The sequence below is a fragment of the Herpailurus yagouaroundi genome, unplaced genomic scaffold (genome assembly GCF_014898765.1).
Source record: "Herpailurus yagouaroundi ecotype Mexico unplaced genomic scaffold, PumYag 205, whole genome shotgun sequence".
Taxonomy (NCBI): Eukaryota; Metazoa; Chordata; class Mammalia; order Carnivora; family Felidae; genus Herpailurus; species Herpailurus yagouaroundi.
The window spans coordinates 15,308,098-15,321,048 of record NW_024412436.1 but is presented as its reverse complement, the minus strand read 5'-3'; the positions used below and the strand labels follow the sequence as shown (position 1 = coordinate 15,321,048).

The 12,951-nt window shown below is 54.0% G+C and overlaps 1 protein-coding gene across 3 annotated transcripts in view; it reads right to left on the bottom strand.

Annotated features, from left to right (window-relative positions):
• SUSD4 (sushi domain containing 4) overlaps window positions 1-12,951 on the bottom strand; it is an 89,935-nt gene that overhangs the window by 24,618 nt on the left and 52,366 nt on the right. For all 3 annotated transcript variants that reach the window (XM_040451968.1, XM_040451970.1, XM_040451969.1), the window contains 2 exons: window positions 9,702-9,875; window positions 6,446-6,634 (listed from right to left, as the gene is read on the bottom strand). In XM_040451968.1, the coding sequence (XP_040307902.1) occupies window positions 6,446-6,634; window positions 9,702-9,875 (363 nt within the window). The remainder of the gene's footprint in view (window positions 1-6,445; window positions 6,635-9,701; window positions 9,876-12,951) is intronic.

Genomic DNA, 12,951 nt, shown 5'->3' with positions numbered 1-12,951 from the left:
GTTTTTGTGCCAGGACCACACTGCTCTAACTGCTACAGCTTTGTAATACAGTTTGGAATCAGGGAGTGGGATACCTTTGGCTTCGCTCTTCTTTTTCAAGACTCTTTTGGCTATCTAGGGTCTTTTGTGGTTCCACACAAACTTTAGGATGATTTGTTCTATTTCTGTGAAGAAACGCCATTGGAATTTTGACAGCTTTGAATCCGTAGATTGCCTTGGCTAGCATGGACACTGTAACAAATCTGTTCTTCTAACCCATGAGTATGGAATGTCTTTCCATTTGTTCGTGTCACCTTCAGTTTCTTTCATCAAAGCCTTACAGTTTTCAGTGTACCAGTCTTTCACCTCCTTGGTTAGATTTATTCCTAGGTATTTTACTCTTCTTTCATTTCTAATTTTACAGAAAGGCAGACCGCCGCATGCAGCGCCTCACTTGAACGTGTTGAGTCTTGGAAGCTTGACTGCCCTATACTCTCCCACAAATGGACTTTGAGAGCTTGTTTGGAGGTCCTAGGAGGTGAACACAGCCACTTGTATGCCTTTGACCGTCCTCCTCTATTAGGGAAGGTCGTCCGCTTCTACGAAGTGTGCAGCTTCGGGAGGGACGCGTGTGGAGAGCTGAGGGAGGAAGGGGACACCTGCCCAGCCAGCCAGACCAGCCAAATCAACCTTGGTGATCAATGGGTGACAAATGTCATAGCCAGATCACCCTCTCATCCCATTTGATTCTTTCTGATGTGATTGTAAATGACACTGTTTTCTTGATTTCTCTGACGGTTTGCTATTCGTGTATAGAAAAGCAGCAGATATTTGTATATTAATGTTGTGTCCAGCAACTTCTACTAAGTTCATTTATTCTAACAGTTTTTTGGTGGAGTCTTCAGAGTTTTCTATATATAGTATGTCATCTACACATAGTAGCAGTTTTACTTTTTATGTGCCTTTATTTTTTTTCCTTGCCTAGTTGCTCTGACTAGCACTTCCAGTACTATGTTGAATGAAAGAGGGAGAAGGGGCATCCTTGTCTTGTCCCTGACGTTAGAGGAAAAGTTTTCAGCTTTTCATTGTTGAGTATATTAGCTCTGAGTTTGTCATATTACGACTTTCATTACCTTGAGGTACATTCCTTCTGCACACACTCTGTGGAGAGTTTTTATCATAAAAGGATGTTGAATATTGACAAATGCTTTTCCTGCATCTATTGAAATGACCGCGTGATTTTTACCTTCTGTTTTGTTAATGTGGCGTATCACGATGACTGACTTACAAATGTTGACCACTCTTGCATCCCTGGAATAAATCCCACTTGATCACTGTATGTGATCTTCTAAATATATTGTTGAATTCATTTTGCTAATACCTTGTTGATGATTTTTACATGACTGTTCATCGGGGATACTGACTTCTAATTTTCTTGTGTTGTCATTATCTGGTTTTAGTATCAGGGTAATGCTGGCCTTGTAAACTGACTTTGGAAGTAATTTCTCCTCTTCAGTGTTTTGGAAGAGTTTGAGAAGGATTGCCATTAAATCTTTGAATGTTTGGTAGAATTCACCACTGAAACTAACTGGTACTGGACTTTGGTTTCTTGGGAGGTTTTTGATCACTGACTCAATCTTCTTACTAGTAATCAGTCTATTCAGATTTTCTTCGTGATTCAGTCTGGGAAGATCATAAGTTTCTAGGAATTTATCCATTTTTTTCTATGTTGTCCAATTTTGTTGGTATAGAATTGTTCTAGTAGCCCCTTTTATCCTCTGTATTTGTGTGCTGTTGGCTGTAACTTCTCCTCTTTCATTTCTGATTTTATTTGAGGCCTTTCTCCTTTTTACTGGTGAATCCAGCTAAAAGTTTGTCGATTTTGTTTATTTTTTTCAAAAAACTAGCTCTTAGTTTCATTGATCTTTCTATTATCATTTGAGTCTCTATTTCATTTATTTCCTTCCTGATCTTTATTATATCCTTCTTTCTGCTAACTTTGGGTTTTGCTGGTTCTTCTTCTAGTTCCTTTAGGTGTAAATTGTTTATTTGAGATTTCTCTGGTGTCTTGAGGTAGGCTTGTATTGTTATGAACTTTTCCCTTAGAACCACTGTTGCTGTATCCTGTAGATTTCACTGTCACATTTCTTTTTCTCATTTGTGTCTACGTATTTTTTTTTTTTACTTCTCCTTTGATTTTTTTCTATGACCCAGCACTTGTTCAGTAACATGTTATTTAATCTCCACGTATTTGTCTTCCCAGTTTTTCTTCTTGTAATTGATTTCTAGTTTTATACCATTGTGGTCAGAAAGGATACTTGATAGGATGTCAGTCTTCTTGTGTTTATTACGACTTGCTTTGTGGCTTAACACGTGATGTGTCCTGGACACAGAGTTCCACGTGTACTTGAGAAGAATGTATATTCTGCTGGTTTGGGGTGGAGTACTGTGTATGCGTCTGTTAAGCCCATCTGGTATAATGTGTCATTTGAGGTTGATGTTTCCTGATTGATTTTCTGTGTGATGATCTGTCCACTGATGTAAGCAGGTGTTAAAGTCCCTTGGTATCACTGTATTGCTATAGATCTCTTCTTGTAGGTCTGCTAATATTTGCTTTAACTACTTAGGGGCTCCTATGTTGGGTACATATGTATTTATAAATGCTGTACCTTCTTGGTGGATTGACACCTGTATCATCATATAGTGTCGTTCATTGTCCTTTACTATAACCTTCGTTTTAAAGCCTCACGTCTATTTTTCAACGATGGAGCGACATTGTGTTTCAAGACTACGATTTCAGGTGCTTTGTCCCCTGCCCCCAGCACAGCTACAGGGAACGCGTGCTCCAGGACCTTCCGCTCTCAGTGCGGCAAGTGTCCTGACCTTGGACACATGACCTGGGCCTTCAGCGAAGCTGCTGGAGCTTCTCCTTCCGAAATGTGAGCCCCTCATGAGGCCAGGCATCCATCCTGGGGTCACGGACACCTTGGGGTGGCCATCGGAGCTGGAGAAGCCTGACCTCACCAGGTGCCCTCCAGCCGAGTGAGTCCAAGAGGCACCATGTGGCAGAAGAGCCAGGACCCAGGGGTGGAGGGTCTGGACAGGTCAGGTTGTCCTTCAAGGTGTCAGACCTGGTCTGTGACAGGAGACACTACCCTGGTGGGCTCTCCACTGTGACGGGGAGACGGCGGGTCCTGGGGACAACAGCGGGTGGCCTCCATCTGGCCTCACGTGCCCTGCAGCTAGGATTCCCACAGGACGAACAACGACATAGGAGTCCCTTCCTATGTGTTTTTTCAAAAATTTTTCACTCTTTACAAAACGGCTATAAAAACATCCCGTTGTTTCCCTGTTGGACGTAAAGCAATCAGAATTGAATTGGATAAAGTGCCCTGGTGATTAGGAACATGAGCTCTGAGGTGACAGAGACCCACGTCTGAGTCCCAGCTCGCCCACTTACTGGTGGTGTGAACTGGTGAGTTTCTGGAACTTTACAAGCCTGGGTCTGCCCATCGGTGAAGTGGGTTAAAACAGCACCTGTCTCACTAGGAAGACTGAGTTACTGTGTCCAACACTGTGACACATAGTAAGCTCTCAAAATTAATGCAAATTGCTGTGGTTCAGGGTTTCTGTCATCTGGGATTCGTCTTATCTGCAAACACCAGAGCAGCGAGAACAGGTCACAACGTACGAGCAGAAAAGCTCGGTACTCTGTTCGCACAGCCATGTCCAGACCGGCCTACGTATCTAAATTCTGAGCACAGTGATGACGGCGGCCGCTTGGAGGACCACTCACCGACTCCGAACTCGTTACCACGTGGAGCCTCGCAGTCTCGGGAGGAACGTAACCATCTGCCCCATTTGGCAGGTGCGGAAATGGGGACGGACGAGCCAAGTGACCCACCCTGGGGCAAAGCCATGAAGGGGGAGACCCAGGACGGGAGCCCGCCCGGCGGGTCTGATGGCGGTCCACTCCCTTGCTCAGTGTGCCACCTGCCTCTTGGCCCTCTGTGTGACCCCTTCTCCTGGCCCTTGGCAGGTTTGGAAAAGCTGGGGCTGGGGGAGCTGCAGGACAGGCACACGGACAGCCAACGGGCTGGGGGTCACGGTGAGCCCGGAAAGCGCCACGGCACAGCCGTCCAGACCCGGGCACTCGGGGGCCAGATCGCCCCACATTTAGAAGCCCCTGAGAGCTTCCTGCCTCCCCAGCACCGTGCACAGATTTCCACTGGGCCATCAAGAAAAATCAGATCGTGAGCTCGGAAAGATGGACACCGAGGGGGAAACAGTGGCACGTGCAAGGGGCAGAGCCCTTCAGGACGGTTCACCGACCACGCACGCCCAGTGACTATGTTGTACAAATAGGGCCCTGCCCCCCACAAACATGGCACACGATCCCGGCGGAGCTGAAGAAACACCGACGCCGGGGCCCCGCTGGATAACCTGTCGTAAAGTCGCACTTGTTACTTTGTCCCATCGTTTAATTCAGCCCCGTCTCTATCAAGTCTTGAGACAAAAAGCCTTCAGGCTGCACCGTGGCTCCGGGTCCAGGACCGTGGCTCTGGGGTCTCCAGGTGGTTAGCAGTGTGCAAGGTCCCGCACCTGGGTCTGGCAGGTGTTTTACGGCACCGTGCGGGGGAATAAAGGTGATCTAAACGCACACGACAGAACTCCAGGAAGGACTCGGCATTTGCGACGCAGGCGGCCCCCTGGGCCACGGCCCTCGCTGGCGGGGGCCGCGGCCCACCTCCCCGTTCAGACCTCCAAGTTTGCCGTACCTGTTCACACCGTGTTCTCCAGGCTCCACAAAAACAAGCGTTCAAAGTTTCAAAACGGAGCTGATCAGAACGCGACCGACTTGAAGAGGTGTGAAAACCGGCATTTTGAATTGACGGGATCCCGCCAACGACTCCCTCCACCGAGTCTCTGTTTCTGGTTGTCTGCGCAGGGAGACGCTTCCGGACCTCAGAGTCCCCTCTCCTGGACCCAGGCTCACCTCAGCCTGCGGTCCAGATGGGGGGGAGGGACACAGGACGCCCCACCCTGAGGTGAGGGTCGCCGGTTTAACGAGTGAGAACACCGCACACTGGGTTATATCAACTTCAAATTTAACAAAGTAATTTTCCACCATGAGTTAAGTCCCATGCCAACGTTCAGGGCACGTTCACAGTAAGAAATAGTTTGCTGTTGGGGCACCTGGGGGGCTCAGTCGGTTGAGCGTCCGACTTCAGCTCAGTCAGGATCTCACGGTGCGTGGGTTCGAGCCCCGGGTTGGGCTCTGTACTGACAGCTCAGAGCCTGAAGGCTGCTTCGGATTCTTGTCTCCCTCTCTCTCTGCTGCTCCCCTGCTCTGCTCTGTCTCTCTCTCTCTCTTTCTCAAAAATAAATACACATTAAAAACATTTTGTTAAGAAATCATTTGCTGTTTATCTAAAACTCAGATTTAACTGTGCACCCACGTCTCTTCTGACATGTCCCCTGGAGGTTGACCCCAGGGGATTTGGGATGGGTGGGCAGCGGGGGCTGGGCTCTGAGGACACCCCTGCCGCTGGTGGTCCGGCAGCCCCTCTCCCCGCCTCCCTGCCGACGCTCCACCCCCCCCTCCCCTACTCCAAGTCCAAATCCCCGGAGGAGGCGCTTCCCGAAACCCCCAGCCTCTTCCCGTGACGCACTCACACCCTGGAGAGAACGCCATGTTGTCGTGTCTTGCTTCCCACGAGAGGCCGCACGATCTGTGGACAGGCTCCTGGTGGAGCTCTCGTTTTGTTCTCCCCACCGGGCTCAGACGCCCAGAAGAAAACTGCTGTTTGTCTGATCATAATTTTAAGACCCGCATTAAAGCCAGGGCCGAGCCAGCACGCCCGCCTTTCCTGGCGGAAATCTGTACGGCTCTACCCCCCAGACACGGGCCTGATCCTGTCACTGGGCGCCCCGTCCCCTCACTGACCAGTGCCCCTTCGTGAACCACACTCTAGAATCATCACAGACATTTAGGGAGACCACGGAGGAAGGAGCTCTTGGTTTCCGGCTTCCAAGTGTGTGTGCTCCCAGCAAAGCGTTTACAGCTAAGCTGTAAAATGCTCTAGAGAAATAGGAAGAAACATCGACACGACGATAAAATGAGGGGTGAGATTAACGATGCCGTAATACAATCTGTTTTCATTTAGTGCAGAGAAAATTAATTTTTGAAGACATTTCACTGAACTCTGCAATATCTTGCAGTTTAACCTTTGACGCTTCCAACTTTTCTCTTTTATTCCCTTTAAGCCTAGGACAGGCAGGGGAGGGGAGCCGGTTTTACGATGGTTCTAAGTCCTGCTTCTCGGCCGATGGCCAGGCTCGCTGCCTCAGCTCGGGCCCCGTGTGCTCAGGAAACAGAGTACTGTGACCGTAACGCTCAGCTCTCCTAGCGACACGTCCGCTTCCATCACCCAAGATCCAGCCGCGAAACAGGGAGACACGTTACCTTCCAGAGGGAGGCACCGGGGCGGGCTGGACGACCAGATGAGGTTGGGCGAGCATTCGAGATACTCCGACCCCTCCAGCTTAAAGCCAGGGAAGCAGTGATAGGAGATGACGGTCCCCACGGGGAAGGAGGTCTGGAACTCGGAGACGTTCACGTAGCCGTTAGAGGAGGAGAGAGGTCTCAGGCAGCCTGTGAGGGGACAGAAGGGGACAGTCTGGCTTGATCGCCTCTGTGCACCTTCAGATCCGCCCCCGCCCCGATGGATTCACTTGCTGGAAGCGTGACCTGGCCTCTGGGGACTGAGCGCCTTGGCCAGACCCCTTCATCTGCTCAACTATCCCATTCGTGACTCGGATGTTAGGTTTTACAGCTGCACACGGCGGGGGGGGCGGGGGGGGGTAGCTGTAGGGCCCTGGCCGGTGGTCGTAGCCCTGACTGTACCTGAGAATCACCTGAGGAACTTTTGATAAACACCAATGCCCGGTCCTGTGCCCTGGGTCCACAGGCAGCCTGGACACTCTCCAAGTAAGCCGAACGTGCTGCTGGGCTGAGAACCACCGTGGAGGGACCAACACCCTGACTGTTTCAACGGTGGGGGGGTGGGGTTGGGGGGGCCTGGGGAGGGGGTTCGAGAAGGCTATCACGCAAACCCCCTGCTGCCGTGCGGATTACAGAGTGGGTGCCCGCCTGACCCGGTGTGATTCCGCCCAAAGACCCAGCTGTGTTTTATGTGCAGTGGATAAGGGACCCCGTGGCTCTCAGCCTTGAGAATGACCTGGACAGAGGGCGTCGCAGAGCAGACTGCTGGGTCCTCCCCTGAGCCTCTGGTTCGGGTCTGTGTGGAGCCCAAGGACGGACGTTAAGGCTCCGGGTGCTGGTGCAGCTGTGGGGCCCTCTCGGAGGCCCAGTTCTGTGTGCTTTCCGAGTGCAAGTGGGGGCTGGGTCCAGCACTGACACAGGAGCCCGTGCAGCCCAGGGGACACTTCCAGTGGGATCTGTGCAGCCCAGTGGGGCGTTCCCAGCACACAGACCCACCCGGTGTGGCATCCACTGCAACCATGGGGTCTCTTACTGCCTTCAGTGGTTCCACTGGCGGGAATAACGGCCCTGCCGAGCCGTGCTCTTCCTGGGGAGAACTAACTGTGTGTGAAATAAATAACGTATAATGGAAATCCCTCCTTTGCCTTCCAATCACCGAGTACAAATTACATCACACCCCCCGCAGCAGGTGACCGGGCCCTCCTTCTGGCCGGCTGTGTTACGTATCAGAAGCATCAGAGGGCTTTGTCTTCGGGAAACTGCTTTGGTCAGCAAACCGGCAGGAGATGTCTGTGTACGAGGGTGAGACCAGGGTGCGGCCAGAGAGGCCCCACAGCGTGCAGAACTTCGGGAGACGCTGACTCCGGGCGGACCCCACACGGCCGTGTGCTGGAGCCACAGAGACCTGTGGACCCAAGAGACCACCTCCCGCACCGGCCAACACTCGGGGTGGACCGTATCTGAGACGCAGCCACATCACCTCTCCACGGCCTTCGATGATTTAACGACGGAGCTGAACGTGGACGGTGTTCGTAAGAAAAGTGAAATGTGGGGGGCAGGGGGAGGCTGGGGGTCAGGAACGAACAGAATCAGTAACTGAGGAAACAGAACACGGGTATCGGCACGAACACGTGACGCATCAGAACCGAGCAAGTTCAGAGGCGCTGACACAGGGGACCCTCGCCTCCTGCCGGGGAAGACTGCAGTTCTGAGCCGCCCACACAGGTAAGCTGGCTTCCGCCAAGGAGCAACCAGCTGGCCCACGGCCCACAGCGGGCATCACGCGCTGCTCTCCAATACCCGAAGTTCCCCCGGAAAAGGGGCCTTGGGACAGGGCTCCCTGACCGCCCAAAAGCAGACAGAAGGGGTTATGACTCAAGCAGTAAATCAAAGAAAGAGACGCTGTGTGCCTGGGGACAGCCCGTCCCATCCTAAACACAGCGGTAGAAACCAGACTTTGAGTCAGTAACGTGATTCCTACCTGCACCTCTAGATAATAGAGTGGCTCCTCCTTGGGCTTCAGCTCCCCGGTTCTACAGTGAAAGCCTCAGGGTTATGTCATTCTAAGGGCCAATTGTATTCCTCCCAGGGCTCTGAGGAGTCAGGCTGCCTCAGGCAGGGCACAGACAGGGCCCCAGTGGAGGGGAGGGGAGGGGAGGGCGGGGGTCCCATGGGGGGGGCACAGGCGGGGGCTCCAGTGGAGGGCCGGTGGGTGCAGACCAGGCCACTGGAGGAATGAGGCTGGCCTGCAGGGCTGACTGATGAAGCACCGGTCTCCAGCCCGGTGGGCCTGCTCCCTCCTGCCGCGCTGAGACCTGAGTGTGGGGCGGTGGACGGAGGGGCTGGGCGAGCATGGGGAGAGCCGCACCTGAGCCCCTGACAAGGACCCTGCCATTGGGCATTTAAAAAAAATAACTGCGACCGAAAGAGCTGGTGAAGGGGCACGTGGTCCTCACGTGGTGTGAAAGGGAACCTTTAGAAAGTGGGGGAGCAGCCGCGGAGTGAGGGCAGTTTCCGCGGAGAACCCCGCTGTGCGGTGGGGGGCATGTCCCCTGTCCTCCAGTCCTGCGCCCATGTTCTCCTGAGTGGCCCCGACTCCAGCCCCCACGGAAGGAAACCACTTATCTGCAACCACGGCTCGCAGAGCGTCAGAGCTCGCCAGCCGGACTCCCACGCGCGGGGCCCACGTTGGTCGTCACTGGACCCGGCCCGCCCTCCCCCCAAATGATGAATTATGCATGGGCCTCTTGGGCCCTCGGTCCAGGTCACATGTCAAAAAATAAAATCAGAACTGATGTGAATGGGGGGACTTATTTTCACAAACGGGGTCGACGTCGGCCCAGGCAGATTTTAAAAGTGCAAGGAATACTCACTGTGTGGTTTGGATAAATCTGAATTTGATTAGTTTTCTGATCCTTGTGCATTATAAAAAGGGATCGCATTATGAAGATCCTCTGTAATCTTACAGAGGCCTCTGTGAGATTAGCCATAAGTATGTTCTCACCACCACTGAAATGAGTGTAAATACTGTTTTCATTGAATATACAATAATTCATCACTGAGCTCACGCCCGGCCGCCAGACTCCTATCTCCTGAACAATGAGGTATTTCCGCAAATGCTTTTGCAGGGAGGGTGCGGGGACTCCGATCCCAGTGCAGGGGGTGCGGGCCGAGCGCGGTCCCCGCGACCTGTTAGGGACACGTGCTCTGCACCCACCTTGACAGAGGGGCAGATTGTCCCAAGTCCCATCATCGCGACACAGCGAAACCATGTTGTGAAGGTCGGGGTAACGGATCTTGAACCCTTCGTGACAGGTGACGATCAGCTTATCTCCGTGTCTGTAGGTCTTGTTACGGATCTCAGCATCCTCCACCTGAGGGACGCGGCAATCTGCAATTGTGTGAACAGGACACGTTATCAACCTGACTCACACCGCTCGTGGCTCCCAGTTTCACTCCTCTTCCCAGACCCGGCCTCAGGCTCCACTCGGGGCTCAGTTGTGCCCGCGGGCAGCACAGCCTGCTTCTCAGAGACACAGGAGGGACACGGGAGAGGACACAGGGAGGGACACGGGAGGGCATGAGAGGGACACAGGGTGGGACACAGGGAGGGGCACAGGAGGGGCATGGGAGGGGCAGGGGAAGTGACACAAGAGGGACACGGGGAGGGACATAGGAAGGGGGATCCGGCCACGAAAGCAACTTCATCTCCTGCCTGTGACACTCGATAACACACAGTGAGCTCTCGGTGATTGTGGAAATGAGTGAAGAAACACAAGAGTTGGGGGTTCACGCCGCCGCCCACATGGTGGTCCCCCCACGGCCCGCAGCCTCGGCCTGTGGGGCACAGAAGATACGCCTGGTGGAAAAGAGGGGCCGAGGCAGGACCGCACCTGCTAGGACTTCCCACCCACCTTCCCCGCACGTGCGGCCGCCAGCACTGCCTCCCAAGGGGGCAGCTGGAGCGGTGCGGAGGTCAGGAGGGGACGGGCTGCCCGAACGAGGGCCCGAGGAACAAGGAGTGCGCACAGCAGATGATCAAGAGATAAAATAAAGCGAGTGACGTCTAACCCTGGGCCTCCAGCGCCGTCTCCTCTCAGCTCGGCGCACAGCCGCCAGCCGGGCCATGCCTCCGACTCACACGCCCCCGAGCGAGAGGTTTATCCCACCGTCAAGAGTCAGGAGGCCCTGCCTTACGGGGGTTTGCGCTCCAAGCTTTGGAATTTGTTATGACGGTTCTTATTGGACCCCCACACGGCTGGAACAGCGTCAACAGAAACCCGGACCTTCCAGGCCCGCGAAGCTCCGAACTGTCAGCTCTGAGGCCTGAGGCGGCGGAAGGCGGCCCAGAGCTTTGGTGTGGGGCTGGGTGCACAGGGAGCACCGGGAATCTGACCGCAGAAGGTCAGTGCCGGGGAGCCTTGGCCGAGAAGGGCCAGAGGCTCCGAGGGCCGGGGGCTCCCAGAGACGGGGGTTCGAGGGCCCGGGGTTCCGAGGGACAGCCGCCAAAGTCAAGGCTCACCAGCCGGCTCTGCCCTCCTCTCGAGAGCAAGGACTGTGCCACCAGCTTCCTCCCACGTCTACTCTGCTCTTCTAGACTCCCCACACGTCTGGCAGAGAAGAAACGCCCTGGGAAACAGGACCCTGAAGCCCCCGGGGTCCCGCCCACCAGGCCTTCCCTGGGCCTGGGGATCTCAGCAGAGGCCATCTGGCTGGAAACGCTGTCCTGCCTCCAATCTGACCTCTTGGCTTTGAGCTTTGGATGGTGGCAAGGGGTTTCAGCTGCTCACGTTTAACCAACAGTCTCCCACCAGAACAGCCGAGTCCCCCGGAATCAGTGCCGGAAGAACCCTGAACGGCATCACGCAGTCAGACCGCTGCTGCCTTCTTAATGGAAAGCGTACATCAGTCTTCAGTATCACGATGCAGGAATCATTCACAGCAGATCCAAACACATTCATCAAGGCACCCGCCTATAAAACCTCGCCGTAAATCGACCCCGCGGCAGGAATCTACGTGACGGAACAGCCGTTTCCACGACTGACTTGGAATTTGTGCTCAGCAGGCAGCCAGCTGCAGAGAGTAAAGTCCGCGGGCACCGAGGGCACATGGACACTGGCCGACCAGGGACAGGAGCCTCACGGTTTCTCGGCAAGGTGGTCCGTAACACAGAGGGCTCTGAACTCCCGCCTACAGGCCCGTGTCCACGGGCAGGGGCCGGGGCACAGACAGGGCATGTGACACACAGGTCACAGGGAACCACAGCCTCCCAGCCTCTGCTCAGAGAGGGGTCACCATGGGGCACGGTGGCGGACTGACTGCTGGGGGACAGGGGCGCCCACCGACCGGAGGGCTGGAGGCTGCAGTCTGAGCTCCTGTAAGCAGGGCTGTGCTGGGACAAAGGACAGAAGTGAAACAGACAAGCTGTAATAAACCCTAAACCACACCTCGACAGGAGCAAATGGCACACAGAGCCATCCTGAATTTTTACCCACAGCGTCTGGCGCCCAGCGTCCCTGCTGAAGAAGTGTGTGTGCCCCAACCAGCCAACGGTACCCATAAACGGCTACGGACAGTATTTCTGTGGAAACAGATAAGCCAGGATCTTTAGTGTCTGAAAATAATGTAATCTTCATCAGTGCTGGCTTCAAATGGAAAAAGCACAGGTTTTCTATAGCACAAATGCATCCAGCAGGCAGCAAGGATTTTTAAAAGCCGCTAAAAAAACACCACTGCCAAGGACTGAGACCACAGGTCCATCAGTATTGATTCGGTCGTGCAGAATGGGGTCAACGATCAAACCCTCCATAGACAGCTCTCAAATGGACACTTCGGGGACGTAACCGAGAGATTATCAAAGGCTTCCCTCCCAGACCCGCCTGCCATCACCGAGAGTGAGTCCTGCTTTGGCGCAAAGGATTTAATACCGTAAGCAGATGAAGGAGGGGATATTAAGGCGGTGTTTCGCATTTATACCGAAGAACAGGTCAACTGGTCCTAAAGAAGTCAGCACACGGGGGTCCCAAAGAACGGAGCAGAAAAGGAAAAAAGTCTTAAGAATGCGCACCACACGCTAGACTTACTCCCTTTTTCAGTGTTAGTTCCGTGTGAAAACTGATTTGATTCCCTAAAACGCCAACTTCAGACACCAATGCTCGCCAGAAAGTGCTTCCGGGAACTGAGTTGGTAGCACGCCCTCGAGATCCCCAGTTCACGGCCGCGCAGCACAGCCTCTGGGAGTCCTGCTGTGCAGGGCTCTGGGTTTGTTTACACCGGCATCTGTACCGTTTATTTACTCACCCGTCTGTCCCATTCGCTGGCTCGCTCACGCACTCAGCAGCGGGCTGCTGAGTCCCGCTCCGGGTGCCGGGCACAGAGAGACAGTCGGGAACAGCACCTCGTGGCAGCTGTGTGCAGAGCGACCGCTAACAAACGAGCAGATGTGTGAGCTAGAGCGCGACGGGCAC